This window comes from Cervus canadensis, chromosome 4, assembly GCF_019320065.1.
Source record: "Cervus canadensis isolate Bull #8, Minnesota chromosome 4, ASM1932006v1, whole genome shotgun sequence".
NCBI classification, from domain to species: domain Eukaryota; kingdom Metazoa; phylum Chordata; class Mammalia; order Artiodactyla; family Cervidae; genus Cervus; species Cervus canadensis.
Genome location: NC_057389.1, coordinates 95,765,281 through 95,792,761, shown reverse-complemented (window position 1 = coordinate 95,792,761; position 27,481 = coordinate 95,765,281). Strand labels below are relative to the sequence as shown.

Below are 27,481 nucleotides of genomic sequence, written 5' to 3'. Positions count from 1 at the left end.
GCCTGTGGTGTGCTGGTCCCTGAACCAATCCCCCAAAGAAACATGGCCGAGTCCGAGTCCAGCCGGGCAGGCAGGCTTTATTCCAGACCCTGGAGAGCAGTGGTCCCCACTCTTCCTCCAGCAGTGGGGGGCGGGACGGGAGCCGGACCTGGCCGAGCCCAGGTGTGGGGAGCCGCCGTTCAGAGCAGGAAGGGGATAATGGGCATGCGCAGGGGCGGGTAGTCCCGGAACTCCTTCAGGTAGCTGCGGTGCTTGCCTTTAGCCCAGATGGTCATCTGGGTGAAGCCCACCAGGGAGAAGAGGGCCACTGTGGGGGGAACAGGGGTGTCAGGGGGAGCGGGCTGCACACTGCGGGACCGGCGGGGCCCCCGGGAAGGACGGGGCCAGGCTCACCTGGGAGACACTGCGTCATGATGGCAAAGCCGATCCAGGACCCCACCTGTGGGCAGAGTGGCCAGATGAGGGCGGGCAGGGGTGTTCTGCTGAGGCCTCGCCCACCCTCGGGGCCATTTTCTCGGAAGAGGATGGCAACCGACCTCCAGTGCTGGAGCAGCCAGGAGTGAGGTGGGAGCTGCATGGTGAGGCTGCCAGCCTGACAACCGCCCACCCTAGGCCCCTAAAAGGCCACAGTCTCCCTCGCCAAATGTTAAAGTTCAAACTGCAAAAGCAGCTACAGAGCCAGGCACCGCGCCCCCCACCAAAGCTAGCCCTCCCCAGGGGACTCCAAGCCCAGGGCAGACCCTCACCTCGTATGTGTAGTTGGGGCAGGACACCAGCAGGAAGAGCCAGGTGAAGGGGTTCTTGGTGGGGTACGGGATCTTCCTGGTCTTAGACCCTGGGAGGACAAGGCAGGAGCAATGAGTCCCCCGGGCCGGCCTGCTCCGGTGACCACACCCCTGCCCGCTGCTGGCCACTCACCAGCCGGCCGCAGGTCCCTGAGAGCCATGTGGATGGAGAAGTTGCCGAGCTGGCAGATCTGTCGAGAGAAGGCAGGTCAGCTCAGAGGCCCCCAGACTCCCCCATCCCCGCTGTCCATCCTGGCCTGCTTACCACAAAGATGGCGAGCGCCAGTTTAACCTGCTGAGCTCCGTAGGCTGAAAAGGAAGCCGAGGAGAGGCCCGTGAGGGGAGAGCCTGGGTTGGAAGAGGGGGTGGGGGTGTTCCCAGGGGGAGCAGGGTCCCCGGCCACTTACTGGGGGGTGTGTAGAGAGGGTGGTTGATGTAATAGGCCATCCACGCAGCGAAGCCCCAGTAGTAGGTGCAGTTCTGAAAGAGTGGGGCGGGATGGAGGCCCCGTGGAGGGCGGGACCCAGGTGAGGGGGACCAGGGAGGGCGGGGCGGGGCTGAAGGACCTGGATTGATGGGCAGCTCGGGGCTCACCTTAAAGATGTTTCGCAAGGGCATGGTGCCGTGGGAGAAGCGGTGCACGAAGAGCGTCTCCAGCAGGCGCTTGATGTAGTGGAATGAGTGGCAGATGCAGGCGAGGCTGGGGGCGGGGAGCCAGCTCAGCGGGGGCGGGTCTGGCGGGCCCCCCTCCCCCACGCCTCCTCCCAGCTGGCCCCACTCACTGCACCACCGTGTGCCGACTGGACGTGAAGTCGTATTTGTGGCCGTAGATGAAGGGCACCCGGAAGTAGAAGAGCAGGTAGATGAAGAGGGGTCCAGCGTACTCTGTCAGGAAGACCTGGGGAGGGGAGGGTGGTCACCCTGGGGGCAGCGGGGAGGGGAGATTGCTAGGGGAGGAGGGCTGGGCACTCACCGTCACCCAGCTGATCTGGGCTCCCAGGTCCCGGAAGTAGAGTGTGGCCGTGGTGCCCACGGGCAGCTTCTGCAGGACATCCTCATCCTTCAGGGACTTGCCCTCTGAGGAGAGTTGGGCCAGGGCTCAGGGGCTGCTGGGCCTTCGCCCACGGCCACCCGGGCAGCCCAGCAGACAGCTGTACTCACTGGGGTCCAGGCGGAGGGACTGGCGGGCGGGGTACCACTGTGGGTCTGTAGGGAGAGTGGGGTGTCAAGGCACACGGCCTGGTGGGCTCCCCTGGGCCCCGGTGTGGCTCCGGGACACGGACCGGAAGCGCAGGCAAAGCGGGATGTTGTCCTTCCGGAAGCCCTGCAAGGGCGTTCCTGCGGGTGGCCACACGGGGGCGGCGGCCCCAGGCCAGCCCTGAGAGGCTTGGGCCACACCCGGGGCATCTCTGCAGGCCCTTGAGGGAGCGGCAGGCAGGATGGGGTCCCACCTAGAGGTACCTGCCCAGAGGGGTCACAGGGGGGCCGTGTGGCTTGGCCCTGGACTTACGTGTCTTGGTGAAAAGGTTCTTGATCTCGGCAATGGTGGCTTGGGGCTCCACCTGCGGGAAGCACAGGCCCGGGACAAGTCAGCCGTGGCGGGGAGTTTGGAGGGCCGGGGGCCCAGGATCTCTCTTGGGGAGGTGGGATGGCCTGAGGTCCTAGACAATTACTATGGGAGGGGGAGGGTTGGAGACCAAGCCCCCCAACCCATTCAGCCGACACCACAGCCATGGGCCGGAAGGCCATTTTAACCAGGCAGCCAGGACGCCTCTGGACCAGCTGGGAGATGGTGTGAGCACAGAAGCCAAGCCTGCTTTGCCCCTCCTCTCCACCCCACCCACAGCTCCTACCGGGTGAAGGCCCTCAGTTTGTTCCAGACCTCCCTGGGATGGGACCACCCCCGTCCCCTGGCCTGGCCTCAGAAAGGGGCAGGTCTCAGGACCCCACCTCCCTCCCAGGTCCCAGAGCCCTGCAGGGTCCCCTGAAGCTGCGCGGCCTCCTCATGCACCATGAGGCCAGCTCCGGACCACACCCAGGGAACAGGGCGCTCTGCCCCAAGGGGCCGAGTGGCAGGGGCAGGCCCAGGGACACACCCGTCCTGCACACCCTGAAGGGCAGGCGGTGGGTGTCAGGACACAAGTGGAGGGGCACATCCATCTCCCCGGGGGCTGAGCCCAGGAAAGGAGGGGTCCCAGGCCCAGCACTCTCAGGCCCACGAAACTGGCGCCACGGCCGGTCCTACCTTGTCGAGGAAGCACAGCTTCTCCCGGGTCTTGGCGTCCAGAATCTCCACCTCGAAGAAGAGAACGGCCTTTTTAGGTTTCTTGGTCGCTTTGGGGGGCGCAGGCCGAGGGAGGCCGTTGAGGCCAAAGCTGGGGCCGAGGCCCTGGCTGCTGTCCCGGGGCACCAAGCTCACGCTCAGGTCCATGCCGCCCTGCTCTGCCCGCAGCGGCCAGAGTCCCCAGCTGCCGGCCGTCAGCCCCCACCACAGACCTCCCCACACGAGGCGCTCTGGGCCAGGCCGGCGCGATCAAATTCTGCCGCGGTGCTGGAAGGAAGCCCGTGCCTGCCCTGGCACTGCCAGCTTCTGTGCAGATGTAACCTGAGTGGTCCAGCAGCTACGGCCCAGCTAAATATAAAACTGCCCCACACGGAGTCCCCAGGAGCCACGCCACAGAGCTCCTGGGGAGGGGGGACCTGGGGGCAGCGCCCCCCCAGGCCTGGGGGGCTGTAAGGCTTTCCCGTGGACATGGACCCCCAACAGCAAGGCAGGAAGGGAGATGCCCAGGACTGGCACGGAAGCGGCTCCCAGCACAGTGCAGAGCAAGAGCCAGTCCACCAGGAGGAGGGGGAGAGGTCAGCGGGCAGCCCAGGGCCCAGCGCAGCCCTCAGGGCTCCCTGGGCTTGGAGAAATCCCAGCTATTCTGAGAATCCGTGAGATAGATCATCCATTTCCCCTTCTGAGCTGCAAGGGACACTCTGGATTAGCTTCCTCGTGTGTTCATGTTCCCAGGGAAGGTGACAGATTCCGGGGTTCCCGGTGCAGAGAGCCTCGCTCTAAGTGTGGAAAGGGTCTGGGAACGGAGAAGCTTCCAGCACGCGCCCCCAGCCAGTCCTGAGACCTTGGCCCCCACTTCCCCAGCCCCCCTCTCCACCTACTTCTCATTAGGCCCACCCAGGCCTTGTTCAAGGCCACCACCACGTCAGTCCAACACAGCATCATTGTCCAGGCTCTGAGCGCCCAGAGCCCAGAGCAGACAGCCCGGGCACCCCCAGCCCCAGTCTCTGAGCCCCCAGGCAGTGGTGTGTGGGGGCAATGCTGAGAGGGGCAGGGCTCCGAGGGGGGTCTGACCCACCCATCCTAAGCAGGCAGGCAGAAGCCACCCCAGCCAGTAGTGAAAGGTGCGAACTTGGGGGAGCTGGAGTGAGGCCTAGCGGGGCCCAAGGCCATCATCAAAGGTCTGAGGGCCCCAGGGCAGGGCTTGATGTGGCTCTTATCAGACACGGGGACATAGCAGGCAAGACTGATCTGACCCCAAGTTGGCCCTTCCCACCAGGTAGACCCTCATCGGAGGCAGCATGGAGAAAAGGAGTAGAACTTGGAAGCCAGGGCAGGGCCCTGGACAGGGCTCTCTGAGAGCACACCCACCCACCCAGGGACCTCCCCGCCAGGAAAAGGGTTCCTCTCTCACACCCCCCACTGCCAGTAGGAGAGGGAGGGACACAGCAGGCGGCACACAAGACTGATTCCAGGCTTCTCTCTCAGCCCCAGCCTGGGGGCGGGTAGGCAGGTGTGTGCCTTGAGGGGCTGGCGTGGTGCCTGACAGACGAGACGCACCCCAAAACCTCAGGATGTGAGGAGACCCCAAGGGCCTGCAAAGAGGGAAAGAGGATGGGCCTGGGTTCAGACCCTGGCTCCCCATGCCCACCAGGGGTGACTGTAGGCCTGTGTGTCCATCCATGCTCCCTGTCCCTCGTCACGGACCGAGGGCAGGAGAGTCCAGAGCCCAAGAAGTGCTGGCCAACGTCCCTTTTACTATGCTAGAGCAGGAGCCTGCCATCACCTGAGGCAGGTTACTGAATGCCTCGGAGTCACACAGATGACACAGTCAGACAGAAGGGCCAGGAGGAGGGGGCTGGTAGTACCCCCAAGCATCTAGCCCCACCCAGGGGACTCCCGGGAGAGGGGAGGGGCACGCACGGGCGAAATGTGCCAGAAAGGGCAATGACAGCAGGTCCCTGGGCGGGCTGCAGGTATATTAATAGTTGCTGGGTCTCCGGCGGGCAGTGCCCACGTCTTCGGGACCCGTGTGGTCTGCAGGACGACCGCACCGCATCTACTGGGAGAGCAGGCCTCCAAGTTCCTGCTGAACCACTCAACAGCTTAAAATACAACCAGCCCCTCTCCCGGCCGGCCAGCTGCTGGGGGAGGGCTGAAATCCTACCCTCTCCCCCAGCCCGGGCACCAGACCAGGACCCGGGAGGAGACACTGGCCGTCGGAGCCCCGACTGGCTGCTGGGAAAGGAAGCGGGGCGGCGGGAGGGGGCGGCGGGGACAGGGGCCACCCCGCCCAGCGGCCGCCACTGCAGCTGCCACCACCACTGCCACCGCCGCGGCCGCACCCAGCCTGCAAGGAGCAGCGGCGCCCTCGCGAAGGTAAGCCCGCCCGGGGGGCAGCACGCAAGGCCCCTGGCCTGCTGGGGAGGGGGGCGGCCCCAGCTCAGGGCCACTGTGGCTGGGTGGGGCCTCCTTTCTCATGTCCTGTCCCCAAACCTCCACCCCAGAGAGGTCTGCAAGGCTCTGGTTGGGGGGGGGGGGGGGTACCTATTTTGCAACTGTCTGTGCCTCTATAATTACTTCAAGAAAGGTAAATTTTTAAAGTTTAAAAGCCAGGTAGGAGAATATACATAAACACACACATATATATACTCACACACACACATATGTATGCCAGGTGAAAAAAGCCAGACACACAGGGGTCATCTGTTCCTGTGAAATGTCCAGAACAGGTAAACGGAAGCAGACACACGACAGAACAGTGGCTGCCAGGGACCAGGGAGGGGAAGGGGAGCGCCAGCTAACGGGGACCTGTCTCCTTCTGTGGTGACGAGAAAGCTGTGGAATGAGACGGAGGCTGCCCGACACTGTGCATGTACGGAAGGCTGTCGAACCACTTACTTTTTAATGGTTAACTGCATGTTATGTGAAATTCACCTCAACAAAGTAGTTTTTTTTTGGGGGGGAGGGAGGTGGCGTACAAACCAGTTCTAATTACCCGGAAAAAGAAAAGGTAAGAGGCAAGGAGCAGCAAAGGCTCCCCACTACCCCGCCCCACGCAGACTCAGGGCCTAAATGTGGGGAACCCCGTCATGCGCTTCCAATCTTCAGTCCCTGAGTTACCCCCCACTGCACCCCCCACCCTCTGCTCTGTGCCAAGCACGCACTCACCCCCATGCTTGTCACATACACACCCCTGTGCCCGGGCCTGAAGCCAGCCTGGGTGGGGGCCCAGGACTGGGGTGAGGTGACCCAGGCGGCTGCTGAGCAGAGATCCTGAGCACAGAAGAGAAGGCAGCAGGCTCAGGACGCCCCCGCCAAGGGAGAAGGCAGGTGAGGGACGAGGAGGAGTGGGTGGCAGAAGTTCCTGAAGGGGGCGGGGGCATCTCCTCCTGTCCCCATGGAGGGAAGGGGCTGGGGGGACACGGAGCAGGGTGATAGCTTGAAGATGAATGAAACAAAGCCCATCAGGCTGACCTGAAGTCTGGGCACTGGGGAGGCAGGGGGTGTGGCCCCAAAGCCTCAGGCACAATGACCAGACAGAGGACAAGGACAGGGCAGGAGTCTGGCCTGGAGCGCAGGAGAGGCTCAGCGATGGCCGTCACCCAGCCCGGGAGGAATTCTCGCTCAGAGGCCCCAGGTTCTGGGCTCCAGCCAACAGCGACTTGTGGGAGCACAAGGTCAGGGCTGGTGGGAGGGGAGGGTCCAGCAAGGGGCAGGGTGCTGCCCACCCTGAAGGAGGGGTGGGGGCGGGGGGAGGCTGCAGACTTGCCCCACCCAAGGGGAGTACCCAGAGACACTGCGAGGCAGTGGGGCCCACCATTTTCCCCACCTTCGTGGAAATGGGCAGATGCCGCTGATCAGGCTGCCATTGTAGAAGGAGGGGCACCCACTCCCTGAGCACCTGTTTTGAGCTAGCTGGAGGGCCAGAGCCTCAGGGAGGCAAGGCTCCCGGGGTGATCCCCTCGTGGCAGATGAGGAGACCTGGCTCGAGAGCAGGACAGGCTCGGGGCCTTTGCACATGCAGCTCTCAGTATCGGCTCCGCTCTCCCCCAGGCCCCAAGGGGCTCTCCCGCGCCGCCTCAGCAAGGTCCCTCCCCACCATCAACTTAAAATAGCAACTCCGACATTTACCACCTGCCTCCCACTGGATGGTCAGCTCCAGGGGGCGGGGACTGCCCTGCCCTCAGCCCTTCCCTGGCACCTAGAACACAGCCTGGGGAGAGCTGTGCTCCAGAAACACCTGTAGGAGGCCCCGGCCCAAGGTCACAGAGGTGGGGCTCAAAGCCCCTTCCCCACCAGCCTCTGAGCCAAGGCCTTTCCCTCACCCCTCTGTCACCACACTTGGGGGGGGGGGGGGGCCCTGCCCAACAGCCAGACCCCAGAGCAGGAGATGCTGCAGGGAGCTTTCCCTAGCCTCGTTCCAAGGAAGCCTCTGTGAGGCCTGCAGGCCACCCCGCCCAGCTTCCGCGACCCTGCGGGGCCCAGCATTCTGGCGGCCAGAATGCTCCCAGGCTCTGGGTTCACCACTGACTGTAGGAAAGGGTCAGCAATGAGCCTGCTCTGGCTCCAAGGGAACCCTCTATTTTTCTTCACCAGCACCCCCAACACAGAAGGGGCTCCCCGCTCACAGGCTCCACACACCCTGCCTGCAGGCAGCACCACAGGCCCAGCAGCCCCTCACAAGGAGGCTCTGAGGTCAAAAAGACTGACCTACTTTCAGGCTGTGTGGAGCTGGGCAAGTTACCCAACCTCTCTGAGCCTCCATTTTCTCAGCTACCAAGTGGGCTAGCCTCACCTGCTATCTCACAGGGTTACTCTAAGACTTACAGGCAATAACCACCACCATTCTAGTTTGTATGTGCTGGGGGGCAGGGGGTGGGCAGGAACAGAGAACAGTGGCAAACTTTATACCAAGAGATGAGGGGAAAACAGAGAATGAGGGGTCAGGAGTGGGGAGGACAGCCATTTCAGACAGAGTGGTCAGGGAAGGCCTCCCTGAGAAAGCACACAAATATGTCCAGTCTAGAATAACTCCCAAAAAAGTAAATGTTATCAGACCGATACACCCAAAATACAAGTGGCAGACACACAGGGTGCCAGGCCTCTTCTCTCCAAAACGTGACGATGACCCTGAAGGGGCCCAACCACACCAAGGTCAGAGAGGTGGTGCGAGGAGCTGGTGACCTTGAGCCCGAACCCTAACAATAGCAAGACACGTGCGGATGGCGGAGGCGGGGCGGCGGCAGACGTCCTGCTCTAGCTCATCACCAGCGCTCGGGAGACAGCAGCCGCGGAGGCTGCCGCGCTCTCCACTGCCCCCTTGCGGCCGCGGCCGGAAGGGTGCGCACAGCAGCCGGAGCTCCAGGTGAACGACCCGGGTACCTACGCCCAGGGCAGGATGAGATCAGGAGAATGTGCACTCACTGTTCTCCCACTCACCAGCCAGGCGGCCCCGGGGAGCCACTACCTCACGCTCATTCCTTCGTTCACATATGCCTTCCTGCCTCCCCACTTCCCGCGGGCACTGCCATGACCAAAACCGAATCCCTGCCTTCACAGGAGCTGCATGCGTTCTGGCGGGGTCAGGGGACAGGGAGACAGATTATCAATAGTGGCATGTTTTAAACCAAGAGTTGTGGAGAAAAACAGAGAAAGGAGGCGGGGTGGGGGAGTCGGGAGTGGGGAGGATGGCCACTTCAGAGTTGTCAGGAGGCCGGCCAGTGGAAGTGAGGGGACACACCGTGCACACGTCCACACAGAAGAGCTCTCCAGGCAGAGGGAAGAGCAAGTGCAAAGGCCAAGACTGTACCAGCATGTTTAACTCATTGCAGAAACTAACGCCTGTGGCTGGTGACAGGTTATGTAAGTGATACTCATCCGTCTCCGATCAATAACAGGCAACAAAAGCCGTATTAATATGTCCCTGACCAGTATAATGCGTCAAGCAGCAGACCCGGTGTGGCCGGAGCAGAGTGTGGAGGGGGAGAGTGGGAAGGCACAAATGGGGAGTGAGGGGGCTGATCACAGAGGGGGAGGGAAGGCACAGGCAGTGTGGGCCACAGGAGGGACTCTGGCTATTACTGAGGGAGGTGGGAGCCATGGAGGGTTCTTGAGCAGAGGAGGGGTGTGACCTGATTCAGTTGTTCAGAGGCACCCCCTGCAAAGTGGGAGACCAGGGCAGAGGCACCGATGGGAGCAGGAGCAGGGAGGTGACCATGGAGGGAATAAGAAGTGGACAAGCCACGAAGATGGAAGTGACCAGATGTGCTGAGGGTCTGGATGTGGAGGTGGGAGGGGAGGGACTCTGAGGAGAGTCTTCTGGGCCTCAGAAGAGAGAAGCACCAAGCAGGAGGGTGGCAGGAAGGGCAGGCACCACCTAAGCCCGGGCTGGGAGAGTCTGCAACTGCTGCTTTACCCGTGGGAGCTGCCACACACGGCGCGGCACACAGGGCCCAGGCGCCAGTGCCCAGGAGGGCTCCCAAGCCAGAAGCCGGGCCCCACTCGAGCTTCCGTTTCCCCATTTTCATAAACAGCCGGGCCCAGTGTTCCTCTGGCCCCTCCCGGATATAAACAAGACCCGGGGGCCCAGGCCTGAGAGTCAGCATGGACTCCAGGTCACCCTCATCATCGGCCGGTTCCGTGTGTCCTACAGGGGAACCCTCTAGACAGGAGTGGGTAAGAACTGCAGCTGCTACCCAGACACCTCTCCTCACCCCCCTTTACAGTCCCCAGGGCAGCTGAGGGAGCAGGCGCCGTTAACTCCATCTCACAGATGAGGAAGCCGAGTTCCGAGGGGCACTCCCAGCTCATGCAGCAGTAAACTGACCCGACTGCCCACCACACAGACTTCTGGAGCTGTGCCCCCAGCAGGCACAGGCCCCCTGGCAGCAGTGGCACAGGCCCCCTGTCTAGAGCAGGCTCTCAGGGACCCCACAGGGGCTGCCTGCCAGAGAAGGGCCCTTCAACCAAGCCGCCTCGTGCTGGGCAGCCTGGCACAGCACGGCCAGTGCCAGTGCCTGCACCAGGCAGGATTGTTGGGGTTGGGGGGGCTCCCGAGGCTGGGGTACAAGAGGCCTGCGGTGGGTGCAAGCCCTGCTCAATGCAGCCTAGACTCCAGGTAAAGGGGCAGAGGGCCCCATGGGTCCCTCAGCCACCGACCTGGGCTCTCCTGGAACCCACAGGCCCCACAGGGGGCACAAGGGCGGCCACACTCAAAGGATGGATGGAGGCCTGGCCCTGAGCAGCATGGGCCGGACCGGCACACCCCATTCACTAATGCAGAGTCTTGAACACGTTCACCTAGACTCGGCAGCTCAGCACTTTCGGCTCCCTCTCCCTTCCACTTTCCAGAAATATCAAAGTCACACTACTCATGCCAGGGCAGCTGAGAAGACCTGGGCTCAGCTCAGCTGCCAGGAAGCCAGCACAGGCCGCACCTGCTGGGCCAGAAATACCTCCCTCCCCAGGGGCTTCGGCTCTTGACCCCGTTTCTCTGAGGTGCCTGGGGGCACTGCACAGCCTCCCTGGAGTGCTGCAGTGGGGAGGCGGGGAATGTCACCCAGGGTAGGAAGGGCAGAGAGAGACTGACCACCCACTCCCAGGGCCTCAAGCGGCCAGCTCTGCCTCCCACCCCTGCTGGCAGGATGATTAATAGCAGGGTCTGAATGCCAATGTCCCTGGGCTCTGGGATCCAAGGGCAGGAGAAGCTGGAGGAGCCCCCCATAGCCCAGTAGTAGCCAGCCTTGCAGGACATTCTCTGGGCGCCCAGGTGCCCCAGCTGGTTGCTATGACCACAGAAGGCCCAAGATGAAGGAGCTGGACCAACACAGCGAGACTCTGGGTCTGGGGCCCGAGAGGGCCACCACACTCTTTGACTAGCAGCCCACTGGTACCCACGGCTCAGACCCCTCCCTGGGCGGTTACAGGCCTTCGGGGCCTCCAGAGGGCGCTGTCCTGGACAGAGCTGCTCTGTGAGGGCCCGGTTCATTGGCAGTGCCGCCTCTAGCACGGTCTATCATATGCTTGCTTACCTTGTGCCGAGATCTTTACCTGCACAATCACCTGGGCCTGTACGCTGAAGACTGTAACCCCAGCTAAGCAGCCCAGAAAACCAGGGCTGGGAAAAGGGGTGCTCTTGCCTAAGGCACAGAACCAGGTCAGAGCCAGCCAACTTGGGCCCAAAAAATTCCACTGCCCACCCTCACAAAAAAAAAAAAAAAACCACCTGCATTCTGGAGAACAGGGCTAAATGCTAAAGAAAGAAAGGGGGAACAAAGCCTGGACCTGATTATCTGGAAGGCACCCCGCTCCTTGCTAACGTTCAGTTCCAGAGGTCTGGATTCTGCACAAGTCACCTCCCCAGGGAGTGTCCTTGGGAGGCTGGCCTGCTGGACTCTGGGCCCCTGCTGAGCCAGGCCACACCAAGGGCAAAGGGCCTGTCACCCCAACACCAGCCAGAGGGGCATAGGCAGGGTCAGCAGCTGTTCTGCAGTTTTCTGCCACAGACTAAAGCCACCAATGAGCTTGGAAAACCACTGCCATGGGGGTGGGGCAGTGCTGCAGAGGCCACAGTCAGACCAGCCTCCGTCCCTGCCTGCGCCCTGACACAGGAATGCTCGTAAGAGGGCCTAATAGAGAGCATCCCCATGGAAGATGTGGCAAAGGGCCCCGCCCAGTGGCCCTGAACCCTGTCCACCTATGAAGCCCTGACCTGGACAATGCAGATGAGAAAATAGGGACCTCTGCTTCAAAAGTTCCCAGTGACAGATGCAGGCAGCCAACTCACCCTGGGCTGCCTTCCTCAACAGGCTCCTGCCCTTTGGACGATGCCCCAAACCCTTATCACGACAGACAGACTGCCTGACATGCCCTCAAAACTCTCAGCCAACCCCCCCAGTTGCTCCCTACCCAGTCCCTGCCCCCTCCCTCAGCCGTCAAGCAGGGTGCCAGCACCCAGCCTCCACCAGCTCGAGCTGGCCTTGTCACCCCACTTTACGGACAAGGCAGCAGAGGCTCAGGAGTTACAGGCTCCAGGGGCAGGGCCCCACCTGTTTTTGCTCCTTATAACTCAATACTCTTCCTCCAGAACTGTCCCTGGCCCCAAGACCCCAGGAGGACGGCCCAGATCTGCAACCCTGCACACCCTGGCCAGGTCAAGGTTGGTGATCACATCTGGTCTCTCTGCATCTCTGGCAGGAAGGCGCTGTCCGGCCAGAGAGCTGGAAGAGGAGGAGACGCTGAGCCCTGTGGATGCAGGCTGACAACACGCTGACCAGCAGAGGGCGCTCGTCCAGGCTGACTCCCGACCTGCGCCCAGCACACCCAGCCCAGGTGCAGCAGGCAGGTCAGTTTTGCGCAACAGCCCAGTCTGAGACCCACGTGGCCGGCCTTAATGCCCACAGCAGCAGCAACAGCTAACACATCCTGTATACTCACAACGTGCAGGCAGGGAGGCAGGTCCTGACACAAATGATCTCCTTTATTATTACTCCCCTCTTCAGATGAGAATAGAGACTTACTCCACTGTATAAGCAGTGACGAACAGTAACCAAATACCTACTACATGCCAGGCAGTTAGGGACTCTGGGGGTTCAGCCCTGGAAGGACAGACAGGAATCTTTGCCCGTATGGAACTGACATTTTAGCAGGGAACACAGACCATAGAATAGCTACAGGGACTTCCCTGGCCTCCAGAGGTTTAGACTCCATGCATCCACTGTAGGAGACATGGGTTTGATCCCTGGTAAGGGAACTAAGATCCTACATGCTGCGCAGCAGTCAAAAAGTAAATAAAATGGGACAGGGAGTGGCAGGTGAAGGGAGCTGGCAGTTTCACATAGTGGTCAAGAAAGATCTCCCCAGGAGGATGTTGAGCCAAGCCCTGAAGATGGTTAAGGAAAGGGCGGTTGAGATTGGAGGAGCCTCCACGCAGAGGAACGCCCTGTGCAAAGGCCTGAGGTGCCGCCTGCTCGGGGTGCTTAAGCAAAGAGCCAAGGCTCCTGTGGTTGGGGACCGGGGTAGAGGAGGGAGGAAAGGAGGCGAGGACAGGAGATGATGGGTCATGCACGGTCTCCCGGGCCCGGTGAGGGCTGTGGCTTCTACTCTGACTGAAGTGGGAGCCATAGGGGGTTCTGGGCAGCAGAAGGATGTGACCTGACAGGTTCTTAAAGGAATCCTCTGGACTGTATATGGGGGAATAAGGATGGAACCCGAAGACCAATAGGAAGTTATCAAGATAAAGGATGGCTTAAACCAAGGGGCCAGCAAACTATGGCCCAGAGGTTAATTCTGACACACCACCTATTTTTGTACAAGGTAAGATGATTTCTACACTTTTTTTTTTTTTTTTTCTACACTTTTAAGTGGTTAAGAAAAAAATCAGAAGCCTATTTCATGGCACATGGGAATTCCATGAAATTCAAATTTCAGTATCCACAAGGCTCACTGGGACACAGCCATGATCGCTGGCTGGCGGCTCATCCAGGGCTGCTTCTGTGACAGCTGCAGGGCTGAGAAGCTGTCAAGACGCTGTATGGCCAGAAAAGCCTAGAACATTTACCATCTGGCCCTTCCTAGGTAGAGCCTGCCAATCCCTGGCCTGGGCCTCATGATGGCAGCAGGGCTCATAAGAAGCAGTTATATTCCACAGGTATTCCCAAGGCAGAGATACAGGATTTGCTGACTCCTGGACATGAGGAGTGAGGGAAAGAGGTGGGTCAAACAGCCTGGGGCCTGGTGAGGAGAAGACTAGAACTGCCGTTAACTGGCAGGGGCGGGTGTGGGGAAGTGGGAGTCAAGCAGAACATGCAGGCTGAGGTTGGGGTGGCTGGGGCGGGAATCCAGGCTCAGTTTTGGACATGTTAAATCTGAAATGCTGACAACACTCCAGAGAGATCCAGCTCACTGAGAAACACCTCTCCTCCTTCCTGTAATCACACGGAAGCATCTGTGAGCAAACTGGGTGCTCTATGAACACTCTCTGGTCATGTGTGGGGCTTCCCAGGTGGCTCAGGGGTAAAGAACCCACCTGCCAATGCAGGAGTCCCAGGAGACGTGGGTTCAATCGCTGGGTCGGGAAGATCCCCTGTAGGAGGAAATGGCAACCCACTCCAGTACTCTTGCCTGGAGAATCCCATGGACAGAGGAGACTTGCAGGCTACAGTTCATGGGGTCGCAAAAGAGTCAGACTATGACTAAATGAGCATGCACATGTATCCCTAAAATAATTTTGCTCATTGTATGTAGCCCCCAACACATTTTTAAGTTGACAATACTTTTTCATCTGAGCTTGAACAGTTGCAAAAAGATGTCATTTCTGGCCTACTGCAGATATTGCAAATTCTATATAAAATTTATGGGGCTCTGTTAAATCTCACCAGGGTCTAAATACCTAAGTAGCTTCCTATCTACCATCATTCCACTTTAAAAAAAAAAAAGCTATAAACAAGCTCCTTAATATTTGCTCCTTTTTTGCCTTGAAGTTGAATTCTGTTCGCTACCCTCCTGCACTGAGTTTTATTCAAATACAGGATCATGACTGAAGGTCTGTGAGGTGGTTTTTCTTGGCTGTGCTGGGTCTTCGTTGTGACTCACCAGTTATCTCCAGCTGCAGAGCACAGTGGCTATGCTTCGTGGTAGTTCTCGGACTTCTCACGGCAGCGGCTTCTCGTGTTGCGGAGCACCGGCTCTAGGGCGTTTCAGTAGTTGCGGCACACAGGCTTCCTTGCCCCCGAGGCATGTGGGATATTCCCAGATCAGAGATCGAACCTGTGTCCCCTGCATGGCAGGCTGATTCTTAACCACTGGACCACCAGGGAAGTACCTGATTGAAGGTTATTACTGGGCATCATATCTACTGCTCAAATTGAAATTAAATTTCTTAAAAACATTTTCATGACCTAAGGCTCTAAGTGTAAGGAGAAAATCCTTCAGGATGAGTTATCATTACAGTATCAGCTAAATATAAACTATGAATCATCAACAAGTCACTAAATATTAACCATACACAGGAGGTTATCAGCACTGGGTCTCTAGATGGCATGGATGTTCCATTTTCCCAATCAGTTCATGTAGCCAAGGTGACTATTTCTTATTGCTAGAATGAGACAGAGCTTTTATTCTGACATTTCTTTATTCAAGTAAATACTAAGAAGCCATATTCACATAAATAAGCAGATGAGTAAAGAGAGGGCCCTGTTAAAGCAAAAAGTCCCCAATTCTGTGAACTCCTTCTGAGTTACTGGCCCAAAGTCTCACGGTGACCTAGTCTCAGAAATATCTGTAAGGTCTTCCAGCTACCATTAGGCACCACTCCACTGTTTTTCTGAAAGCAGTGACTCGTGACCTGGTCCCAGGGCCTGGCGTTGCTCACTTGCTCAGCCCCACGCAGGTCCCAAGAACACGCAGTACGGCAGGCACTGCCCAGTCAGGGTGTGAGAGAAAGAGTCCGTATCCCAGTCCAGCCTCAGCCCTAGGGGCTGCCCAGCTCCCAGGCAATACGTGGCCCACAGGAGTTCCGAGCAAGCCCATCAAACCTTCCCGTACATAGGCCAGAGGGCTCTGCCCCCCAGCGATCCTGCTCCCTGGGCTCCTTGCAGACGCCTGGCCCGGGCCAGAGAGGCCACAGAGCCCTGGATGCAGTGTCCAGTGCCAGGCAGAGCTCGGAAGGGGTTCCTACACAGACACCTGCAAAGGGCTCAACCATGTACGGAGGGCATCTCAAACCCCCAAGAACGCCTTCTGCTGGCTGAGAAGTTCCCATTCTTCATCTGCTCAGACAACACTGACTGAGCCCCTCGCTGCACCAGGCCTGTGCAGGGTGCTGGGCTCGATGAAGAACAGAAAGACCTGTGTGCAGCACGCCAGGCACTGGCCCAGATGCTGGGATACCATGGCCAAGCGTCCCCCCACCCCCCGCCCCAGCCCACTGGGCTCAAGGGGAACATGGGCAAAGACTCTATTACGTAACACGAGGTCAGGATGAACCAGCTGGGAAGGAAAGAGCTGGGCAGGGAGCCCAGAGGGCCACGGGAGGCGGTCAGGAAAGGCTTCTCTGAGGGTGTGCGACTTGAGCCAAAGTGATGACCAGCATGAGGCTCCCGGAGGAAACTGCAAAGGCCCTGGAGCAGCACACAAGTTGGCATGGCTCAGGAACATCCGAAGACTGGATGCAGCACAGTATACTCAAAGGCACGCAGCTGCAGAGCAGGCCGAGTGGAGGCCGAGACGAGCCCTCCAGGTGTGAGTCCAGGAATGGGAAGCTGCTGGAGCGGTTTGGTTTGGTTTGGTTTGAGAAGGAACCTCTTGCTGCTCGGACAAGTGGGGTTTGGTCTGGTTTGGTTTGAGAAGGAACCTCTTGCTGCTCGGAAGTGCTGGGAAGCACTGACAGCGATGAGAAAATGAAGGTGGCAAGCACCAAGAAAGACACCCTAATTCCTGGATCCTGAAGTGTCACTGATTCAAAACAAGCTGCCAAGTCTTTTTTTTTTTTTTGAGGGGGGACACATATGCCAACATTAGATAAATGGGTGGACAGATACAAATCGTAAGATGCATCCCAACTTCAGGAACATGAAAATGCTGAGGGGGAAAGATATATATCCTGGGACAAAGAGAGGAGAGTAATTAACAAGTGAAAGAAGACTGATGGAGGAGGGCAGGGTTTCTGGAATATTGAACAGGCCCAGCCATGTCCATAAAGGGAAAGGTAGTTTAAGAGAAAAAACCCAGCTACAGCTATTGCAAAAGGAGTGCTGGAAGCCGCCCTCGGTTGTCTGCCCCCTGTCCAGTGTTACCTGTGAGCAACTTCACAGGTCAAGGCCCTCAGAGCCTCCCCCAACCCCACAGAGCTTGGCCAGCTCGGCTCCAGCAGAGACAGTGAAATGAGACCCAGGGTCTTCACACAGACACCCCTCCCCACGCTCTCTCCTTGGATAGTGCAGGTTCCCAGGCCCAGCTGGAGAGACGGGAAATGCTGCCATCCACTGAGGCCCCCGGGGAGCCAGGATGTGGTGCTCAGAATGTGTATAGTTCCAGGGCCCACTTCTCAGATGGCACCTGGAGAAGCCTGGCAGGAAACATTACTGGGGCCTGCCCGTCATGGTTAGCACTTCCTGTAGAATTCCCATGTCATCCTTACATGAACACTCAGGGTTCAAGTAACTTGGAGTCAAAAACAGGGGGGCGGAAATGGCCAAGTTCCAAAGTTCCAAGAGAAGCAGGCGCCCACGCTAACGCACCAGAGCTACAAGTGCTCTCAGTTAAAGCCACCAGTTCCAGGGAACCGCCAGGCACTCCGCAAGCTGGAGGGTCCTCCTGATTGCTGGGTGCGGGACAGTTTGGGGGGAGGCATGGACGATGCAGCTAACTGCCTGAGCCCACCCAGCCTGTTCTCGTGGGTCTCTAACAGACAGGCACACAATCACTTGATCCACAGTGGGGGTGACAGAGGACAGCCTCACACAAACAGCTCTCTGAAGGCGTTAAGTGCCACTTCAAGCAAAACAGAAGAGATGAGAAGGTGACAAGTGTGGCCTGGGTGGGTCAGAGGGAGCCTTTCGGAGGAAGTGACATTCAAGCTGAGACCTGAATGACAGGATCTGAGGATGGGACGAGGAGAGCTACGTCTCCGGAATCTGGGCCAGCACTGGGATTTCCCGGCTCAACCCCAGCCTGTCCTCTGTGGATCCCACCTCCAGCCAGGAGACTGCAAGAGATCTGATTCTCCGGAGTGGACTCAACAACACACTGTTTCAGGCTATACGTATCTTCCCAAGAATTCTGCTGTTACCCTCACCACCACCCCACCAGAGACACGCTCTGCCAACTGCACCTCCTGAGAAGCATCAATTCGGCAACTCCCCCAACCCACCCCTCTTCTTCTAGATTAGCTTCTTGAGGTGTCCTGGGAGACAGCTTCTCCTAACAAGAAGACCAGAAGCTACAGCTTTTGGACCCCCTCAAGTTCAACCTGCTTCCGGTTGCTCTATGAAGTTCCAAATGCTAGGGTTAAATTATGTGTGTGTGCTCAGTCTGACTCTTCAATCCCATGGACTGTAGCCCGCCAGGTTCCTCAGTCCATGAGATTCTCCAGGCAAGAATACCAGAGTGGGTTGCCATTTCCTCCTCCAGGAGATGTTCCCGATCCAGGAATCAAACCTGCGTCTCCCGTGTGATTGGCAAGCAGATTGTTTACCACTGCCCTCCCCACCAGCTTGAAAGACCCAGTCCCACCCAAAGGACAGGCACCTTCCCTCAGGCCCCTCCCACAATGGGCACGGTCCTCAGTCATTGCTCCCTGGTCCTTTTAAAGAGGAAAACAAGAATTCAGAAGCCCCGAGACTGCGCAAACTCTGCAGTCTCCCGGGCTGCCTGAATGGCCCATGAGCTCTGCTTACATAAGAGACTGGTTACAGCAGGGACAGGGGGAAGGCTGTGCCAGCCTGCCAGTCACCGCAAGCTACTGAGAGGCCCTTTATCCCCCAGAGGACTGAGAGGCTCGTGGCCCGTCTCTAAGCACTGGACTGGGAGCGGGAGCGGGAGCAGGAGCGGGGAGTGCCCAACACCACCCACAACACAGTTGTCGGTAATAAGGAACCACTACTCTTACACGTTTATATAACACACACCACAGTGGGCGCGCCCTCCAAGGACTCAATAAACTGCTCTCTGAAAGTTAAGCTTTTGGGTAATATCAACAGGAAAAAGGACCTCCATCACCAGTGAGTCCACGGATGTCATTGCAAAGCCTGGCCTGATCAGCCTTACCACTCATCACATAACCACTCAGCCTGGCCTCCAGACCTCTGCCCAAGCTGAGCTCCTCCCTTCCCAGAAGACTTCTTTCAGGCTTTGGCTTAGACGAAGAGACCCTGAAGGTAGAGGCTGAAGGTTCCTTCAGTCCAGTATTCCTGGCACACAATAGGTACAAAGAAGAAAAAAAAATTGTCAGAAGGAATGCACTAGTAAATAGGCAATGGAGGACTTCTCTGGTGGTCCAGTGGTTAAGGATCCACTTTCCGATGCCGAGAACCTAGGTTCAGAAAATAAGATACCATATGGCTCGGGGCAACCAGCCCACTCACTGCATCTAGAGAGCCCAAGTGCCACAACAAAGACCCAGGACAGCCAAGGGCAAAAAAAAAAAGGAGACAGGCTGGAGAAGAGGTGATCAGAGCCCACCACGGAAAAGTGTCCAGACCAGCAGGAGCTGCTAGCAACCTGTGCCCCTCCCCTCACGGAGCTCACTCTGTCCAGGGAGGAGGACCATCAAGTTCCCAAATGAAAACACAACCACAGCCCAGGGAGGGCCAGAGGAGAGGAACAGGGTGCAGTAGCCCCTCTCGAGCAGGACAGTCAAGGAAGGGCTCTATGATGACGACGAAGCTAAGCTCTCAACGAGAAGAAAGCAGGCACGGGAAAAACAGAGGGAAGAGAATTTCTGGCCAAGGGAAGGGCTTATGTGCAAGGCAGGAATGTGGCGGTGGATGTTCGAGATGAAACCAGCCCAGCAATGAGTGAAGGCAGTAGGGAGCAGAGGAGGACAAGAAGCTCTGAGGGGGGTGTTTCGAGTGCTGCGATCCTCCCCTCCCCAGAGGCCCTCTGGCTGCTGCTGGGTGAGGAACATGGCCAGGAGGGCCAAGAACAGACACAGTGGTGCGCCTGTAAGGAAGGAGGTTGTGACAGGCATCAGAGAACCAGGCCCACTCTGGACACCTGTTTCCTGGAATGGTTCTTTCTCACAATGTTAGAAAGTGGGTTCTGACTGTGCTGTGACTTCATTGACAGTCCTCCCACAGAGAAGGACAGAACAGCTCATTCCAAAATGTGGCTTCAGGGTGTGTGACATCAGAACCATCATGGGCTTCTGAGCTTCTTCCTCCGTATCTGGGCATACTGTTTGGCACAACTCCATCTCCAGGAGCCCGCTGGGTCTTGTTCATTAACACATCTGGAGATGTTCTAGAGAGAACACATGCAGAAAGTATTCCAGGTGGCCTCACTGATACAGCTCTGTCCTTGACCACCTAATGATCTGGACCTTGACCCTGGACCAGACAGTAAGCTGGCACTTCAGATGGACCAGGGGCTCCCTGAGACAGGCATCTTTTTAGGGAAAAAAAAAATTATTTATTTAGCCATTCTGGGTCTTAATTGCAGTACATGGGATTGATGATCTTTGGTTACAGCAGGTAGGATCTAGTTCCGGACCAGAGATGGAACCTGGGCCCCCTGAATTGGAAGCATGGAGTCTTACCCACTGGACCATCAGGGAAGTCCCAAGACAGCTGTCTTTATCCTGGCTTCACGGATGAGACAACTGAAATGTCCCAAGACAGCTAAGTAACTGTCCTGAGGGTAGAGCTGGTGGCCTGCCTTTAAAGGGACGGCCATTCGGCCACACTTCATTCCTTCTGCAGTGCGTGGTCGCTTGGGCCCACCCACAGCAAAGCCCACTCTGGGTCTAGTAGAATCTGGGCCCTGCCATTCACCAGCTGTGAATTCACGCTGCTTCCCTACTCTGGGCCCCAGTTTCCCCATCTCTCAAATAAGGATAAGAGTACCAAGTTCACAGGTTCATTTTGAGGGGTAAATGAGTTGATAAATAAAAAGCAGAGTGAGCACTGTATCAGTAGTGACTTTCATCACAATGCTCTGGCTGTGGCCAGGTATTAAAACATTCTCAGCTGCCACTGTCAATATCAGCAGGAGGGTGTTAAGATCTAGCTTGAACTTGACCAACCAGCCCAAGGTCTCCGGGCCTTTCTCATCCGGCCAAGCCTGTCAGTGAAGTACAGGGGTTCCCAACCAAACTCAATTGCATTAACAACGCTAACACACTCAGGGCTGTCAACTCCACCTTTCTCACTCCCTAGGAACCAGTTATTCAAGAGGCTCTGCTAGGCTCAGGGTTCCCCACCCCCCACTCGAGCCCCTCACCAGTCTCTCCAACAGCTGTCCCACCCTGCGCCCAGCCGCCCACCCACCACCACCCCTACCACTTGGTTCTTCCCACCCACTTCCTCACCTCAGCCCCGCCTCCTCCACCCAGGCCCTGCCTCCTCCACCCAGGCCCCGCCTCCACTCCCTCTCTCAGGCCTCAGGATCACTGTGTGAAGATTGAAGTGAGGTCGCTCAGTCGTGTCCGACTCTTTGCGACCCCATGGACTGTAGCCTACCGGGCTCCTCCATCCATGGGATTTTCCAGGCAAGAGTACTGGAGTGGGTTGCCATTTCCTTCTCCAGAGGATCTTCCAGACCCAGGGGTCGAACCCAGGTCTCCCGCATTGCAGGCAGACTCTTTACCGTCTGAGCCACAAGGGAAGCCCTTAGGATCATGGTGTGGGTCAGCCCAACTAGTTAAATGTTAGCTGCTGTGCTGTACCCATCTAACGCTCACCAGAGCAGTAATTCCTTGAAGGGATAACCTGTGAGATAGGGCCCACTGTGCCCAGGGGTGTGCAGCTCATAACTTGGGATTGGGGAAGAGGGAGGGGCCTGCCTGTAGCATCTGCCTCAGTCCATGGTGTAAATACAACCCCTGCCCACCCCCTCTGCCCCACCACGGCTGATTTCAAGCTATCAACCTGATGTCCCTGAAGGCAAAGTTGGGAAGATTGGAGCCAAAGTCAGCCACTGAGGGCACACCCCCACACCAGGATCCCCATTTTACAGATAAGAAAATTGGCTTGAGAGGTTACAGAATCTATGGGCTCCATACGTTGTGCAGGGCAGTTATGGATTTGAACCTAGCTCTGACCCAAAGCTTGGTAGGCTTTTCTGTCTTCCCAGGGAGGATACCGCCCCACCCAAAGGGGACCTGACTGTGTGGCTCGGGGGAAGCACCCCTTATCTGAAAGTTCTAGAACTCACTGAGGTCTGAGGGCAATGAGATTCTAAGAAGCAAGGGGGTGAGTGGCTAAAGTGTAGAGCTACAATTCTAAGGGCCAGAGAAAGGGGTTCACCAGGAGAATTGCCAATGTGAATCACCACCTGCTCAGAGCCTGCAGAGTATAGAAAAACCTAAAAACCATCCCCAACCCCACAGGCTCCTGGTCTGACACACGTCAACACAAGAAAGGTCCTGAAAGCTCACCATGCTTTGAGGCTACCCCATCCCAATCTAATTCACCTCCGGAACTCCAAGGGGCAGCCCATCCAATGTGAGGGCAGAGGGGCTGTCTGTCGGAGGACCACACAGGCCCACAGGGCCCCTTGCATCCTCCCTCCAGGGATGCTGGGTACTCAGCACAGCACAGCCACCAACCGAACTAGCATCAGCAGGGAATCGTTACAGGGACAGAAACTGCTTGCTGGTTCCATGACCTTGAGCAACTTAACTGACTTCTCTGAGCCTCAGGTTCCTTCCCTGTTAAGTAGAAGTAACACCGATGCCCACCTGATCAGGTGCTCACAGGCCTCAGTAACCACCGGTGGCTGTTACTACCAGCAATGCCAGCATCCCCAACATTACCGTGGCTCTGGCTCTTCTACAGACAGACCTAGGTCTGGATCCTGTCTCCACCACGATGTGACCTTGGACAAGCTCCTTCACCTTTCTGAGCCTCAGGTTCTTCATCCACAAAACGGAGGGAGAAGGAGTATCCAACTCTCAGGGTTTTGGCAAGGACACAAGAAATGTGACCTGCCCCTGGTATCCAGCAACAAAAAGTAGCCCAGGGGCTTCCCTGGTGGCTCAGTAGTAAAGAATCCACCTGCCAATGCAGGGGACACAAGTTTGATACCTGATCTAGGAAGATTTCACACACGTTGGAGCACCCATTGAGCCTGCATGCTGCAACTATTGAAGCACAGGCAGAGCCTGTGGTCGGCCACAAGAGAAGCCACTGCAATGAGAAGCCAATGCGCCGCAACTAGAGAAAGTCTGTGAGCAGCAATGAAGACCCAGCACAGCCAAATAAGAAGGAAAAAGAAAAGTGACCCAGAAAAAAAAAAAATGACCCAGAAAAAAAAAAAAAAAAGAGGGGGATCATAACAGGACTCCCACCCTGTCTGTAAATAAACAATCAATCCCAAATGCGTTTTCTGAAGGCCTGCTGGATGCAGCACACAGCAGGGTGTGAGTGAAGAGATCAACCAGGCCCCATCTCAGAACACAATGATGCTGCTGCTGCTGCTAAATCGCTTCAGTCGTGTCGGACTCTGTGCGACCCCATAGACGGCAGCCCACCAGGCTCCTCTGTTCATGGGATTTTCCAAGCAACAGTACTGGAGTGGGTTGCCATTGCCTTTTCCATCAGAACACAACACCTTCCCGCAAACAGGCACCAAATTTAATGTGCAGAAGTCAGAAACCCGCATGTTAACACAGCGCTCAATGGCTACAAAAACCCAAATTATCCCTCACCTTCTACTCCAAAGGGACCCAAGGATTCAGAAGGAAAAAAGTACATAAGACAGCAGACACTTAAGATCCCACCTCCAAGGTTAAACAGATATTTATATTTTACTCTATTTACTACAAGAGATTCCTTAAAAAAAGACATAGCTGAAGCCCTCCCTATGCTGTCTCCTCCCCTTCCATCCCTCCCCAAGCAATGGTTCCTCTTACTGTGTAATTCCCATACATTTCTAACCTCATATTACGATTTATCCTTTAATTAGGTATCTATCCACAAAAAAACACATATAAATCTCATTTGGTATGTTTTTTAAAATTTACAAAACCTTTTGCTATTTGCTTTTTTCTACTCAACATGATGCCTGGAGATTTATTAAGACCAAGTAAATCAAACTAAATTGCTTTTCATATGAAGAAATCATGCACAACAGTCAAAATAAATAAACCAGTACTGCGTGCAGCACCTCCTCTTTCATAAATACCCCTTATGATGTAGTTCCAGCAATTTCTTAATGTTATTACTGGCCTTTGCTGTCACAATTATTTTGCTCCGAGGAGCTCAGAGAGATTAAGTAATCTGCTCTAGGTTAGTTATTTAGTGAGTGGCAGAGCCAGGCCCATCCAAGGCCCAAGCACCCTCTGACACCATTATACATGGGTCCACCTTCTTCTTCACGTCCCCCTTCCTACCCAGTTCTCTGGCTCAAACAATTGCCTCTTCAGCAGAACTCTACTTGTCGAACTTTCACATACTCACTCCTGTGGAGAAGCTAAAGCAAGAACTATATTATTCACAAGATGAGCACCAACAAAGCTACCCTTTTGAGGGGAGGCGGGAAGAGCAGGAGAAGATTCTAAATGGGGACCTCAATGGGACCCTAAATGGAAGATCCTATTAGAGACCCCAGGAGGAAGAGGCTGCCTTGCCTCTGGGCTCTAGCAATGGGAAATGAGCAGTGACCCAGATGAAAGGAAGCTGAGACAGACCCATCTTCCCAGGAATCAGCAGATTCCAAGGTAAGAGCTGAGCTGCCACTGGGATCATTACTTGGACCTCTCATCTGCAATGGCAAAACAAAATTTAAAAAAAAGAAAAAATTTCCTATAGCTTTGGATAAGCAGTTCCCTTGATGACCTTGCTCTGACCCCGAGACAATCCCAAGGCCCACTCTGCCTTCCAAAGACCTGCTTGGGAGAAGGCCCAAGAGTAACCCATTCTACCTGCCTCGTCTCAATGAGGCCACTGAAGAGTCGCATTTTTCTCTGGGACCACAGAAGAGAGAATGGCAGTGTCAGCAAACAGTTATCGAAACAGCAGCAAAAATCGCTCCTCCAGCTGGAATCCTACCTGCCTCAAATATCAGATATCAACCCTCACTCACTTCACTGTGTCACTGAGCGAGTCCCGCACCTTTCTGAGCATCATCTCTATCGCTTCTATAAATTACACTTCATAATCTCCAAGGTCTCTCTCCCAGTCAAAAAGGTCTTTCTGGTGGGTGTTAATCACCCAGTGCTTTAGGGATTGCTTTGGGGGTGGGGGGGAGGGGCAGGTGGAGGATGTGGAAGAACAGACTTAGTCCCAAACGGAAATACAGTCTTTCTCAAGGTGTTAAATGTGAAGGAAAGAATCTCTGCTATTTTTATTGATCTGCAACAAATACCTGTAAAAGAGCTGATCAGCCTGATGTGCAAACTCGGCTGAGAGATAGTTTACTCCTGTACAGAAAGCCTGGAGCTACCACCTCAGTGCTTACGTGGCAAATGTCAGCAGAGAATGATAACACAGAACATGGAAATATAACAACTTTATTTTTTTCCTCCAAGGTCACTTTGAACAGTGGGTGTGAAGCTTCTGCTTCCAGGAGGGGCAGGATTTGAGTGTCCTCCCGATCAAGCCATAACCCTCAGGCTGTGACAAGCTTCCAGAACAAAAGTGTCCACCCCAGGGATCCTCAGGGGCCTACCTTATCTGCCTGCTAACTACCAAAACTAACTCCATTTTGTAAAAGGCCACATGTATCTCCCATCCTCCATCTTTCAAACTGAATGTGGCTTTTTCTCCAGGATTACAGATAGGCTTTGAAAGGTAAAACTGTATTAGAAGAACTGTATTAGAAAAATTTCATTCTACAATCATAAAGCTGAATGAGGCATAAGAGATTACTAACTTCTACCTCCTCATTTTTGTGCCACGTCAAAAATCACTAAGGACTTCTGGGTTAAAGTTTTCAAAAGATTCTGGGTAAATTACCACAGAAAGTAATAATAGTAACAGTAGCAGTAGTAATGGGAGTGGGCAGAAGCAGTGGTATTTCACTAGCAAACAAAAATCAGACTGTCTCCTTACACTTATATGAACCACTTAACATGATCAAATTCAAACAGACAAAAAGTAAAATGACAGTAGCCAGGGGCTGGGCAGAGGAGAAAAGGGGGTTAGAGTTGAATGGGTACAGAGTTTCTGTTACGCAAGATGCAAAGAACAGAGTTCTGGAGGTGGATGTAGATGGTGGTTATAGTGGCACAACAATGTGAACATACTTAATGCCACTGAACTGTACCCTTAAAAATGATTAAGATGGTAAATTTTATGTGTATTTTAACACACTTTTTTAAACTCGGAAAGGGGAAAAAAAAGTCTCTCAACTGCCTAATTTTCATTTGGGGACCAGTATGGCAAAGTGGTTAGCAACTGACCCTCTGGAGTCCTGAATTTCTCTCTGTCCTGCATTTACTAACTAGCTGGGGACTTTTGAGCGAGTTATTTGACATCTCTGAGACTGTTTCTTCATTTACAAAAACAACAATAATGATAGTCTCCTACCTCACAGGGCTGTGAGGCTAAGAAAACAAGGTAACAGACTCTCACTGGCACAAACGTAACACTCTCTAAATTATTATTATGAACTTTAATAACAAATTAGTTTATCATTTAATGCTACTTATAAGCCAGCAAAAATTAAATTATTAATATTATATTATCAGCTAGGTTGATAAGTGCATCAGAACACTTCGTTTTAAGGGTAAAAGAGGCCCCAGTTAGGAGTCAGAAGTCCTGGACTTCAAAAGTGGCTGCGGGTGTGAGATTTCTCCTCGGTGACACGCAGGGCTTGAAGGAGATGATCTCTTAGATTAACAGAAAGCAAAGATCAGCCAGCACTGCAGCTACACCTCCTTCACCACCTAAGCCGCTCGGGGAGCCGTCCCGGGCGAGGGAAGGGGTCCAAAGGTCATGCCAGAGAGGACTGACTGCAAAGCCCCTTTCTAAGCCAGAGGCGGAGGCATGGTGCAAGGTTTGTGCAAGACACCCTCAGAGTGAGAGCAAGGGTTCCATACCCTCGTTCCTCCCCTGCCAAAGTCTACAATTCATCCCGCAGGGGAAGCTGCGAGGAACCTGCAAGCTTCCCTGGTCCTGCAGAGACCCCAAGAAAAGGCACCCCCAAAACAGCCAGGTTTGCAGAATTATAAATACCTACCCCGCACCTGCGCACTGAGATTTACGAGTGGCCCTGGGCACAACGCGCGCTTACTGCGCCTGCGCCGTCCGGCTCTCTCTCCTGGGCTCAGGACGTAAAACGGGGTCCGACTATCTCACGAAAAAGAAAAATAGATCTGCGGCAGTCGCTCAATCCCCGTTTTCTCGTTTCTTACCTCATAGTGCTTCATGGCTCCCCCGCACGGCGGCTACTGCTCCTGCGGTCCCTGCTACCTGCGCGCGACACACCACAGAGTACCTCACGCGGTGACGACCGCCGCGCGAGACTAACCGCGGATCCGTATCCGCCCCGCCCCTCCCTGCCGCTCGCGCCCCTCCAGCCAATCAGCGCGCAAGGCGCCCACCTTCGTCCCCGCCCCGCAGAGCCGGTCGGTGCAGGAACTAGCGGCTCTCTCCACGGGGCTAGCCAATCAGCTTCCTGGACCCACCGAGGGGGACGAAGCACGGGCAAGAGGGAGGAGGACGGAGGAAAAAGAAGGAGCTTGGCTATCCACCAATCAAAGAGGGCCTCTGGTCGCGCGAGCCCGTTGCCCCGCCCCTTGGTGGCGTCTCTG

General features: G+C 55.9%; 2 protein-coding genes across 3 annotated transcripts in view; one reads left to right on the top strand and one right to left on the bottom strand.

Annotated features, from left to right (window-relative positions):
* Positions 1-57: 57 nt before the first annotated feature.
* Positions 58-27,412, bottom strand: TECR (trans-2,3-enoyl-CoA reductase). 2 transcript variants are annotated; one of them, XM_043466942.1, is made up of 13 exons: positions 27,083-27,412; positions 3,031-3,081; positions 2,296-2,347; positions 1,947-1,991; positions 1,759-1,862; positions 1,568-1,683; positions 1,380-1,485; positions 1,193-1,265; positions 1,051-1,094; positions 919-976; positions 747-835; positions 394-439; positions 58-307 (listed from the first exon to the last, which is right to left on the bottom strand). In XM_043466942.1, exons 1-13 carry the CDS (start codon positions 27,095-27,097, stop codon positions 180-182), a joined length of 927 nt encoding a protein of 308 aa, XP_043322877.1. In that variant the 5' UTR covers positions 27,098-27,412; the 3' UTR covers positions 58-179. The 2 variants fall into 2 exon arrangements, with proteins under 2 accessions (XP_043322877.1, XP_043322875.1); XM_043466940.1 differs by lacking the exon at positions 27,083-27,412 and having other exon boundaries at positions 3,031-3,350.
* Positions 5,311-27,481, top strand: part of DNAJB1 (DnaJ heat shock protein family (Hsp40) member B1) — a 34,854-nt gene continuing 12,683 nt past the window's right edge. The window contains exons 1-2 of the mRNA XM_043466945.1: positions 5,311-5,445; positions 12,265-12,412. The gene's annotated coding sequence lies outside the window, so the exon portion shown is untranslated. The remainder of the gene's footprint in view (positions 5,446-12,264; positions 12,413-27,481) is intronic.

Excerpts from the sequence above, each read along its gene's own strand:
- TECR (XM_043466940.1), bottom strand. The coding sequence starts at position 3,216 with ATGGACCTGAGCGTGAGCTTGGTGCCCCGGGACAGCAGCCAGGGCCTC. Across the intron at positions 1,266-1,379 it reads CCTTGCGAAACATCTTTAAG|AACTGCACCTACTACTGGGG; the intron begins GTGAGCCCCGAG and ends CCACTCTTTCAG. Across the intron at positions 1,095-1,192 it reads CCCTCTCTACACACCCCCCA|CCTACGGAGCTCAGCAGGTT; the intron begins GTAAGTGGCCGG and ends CTTCCTTTTCAG.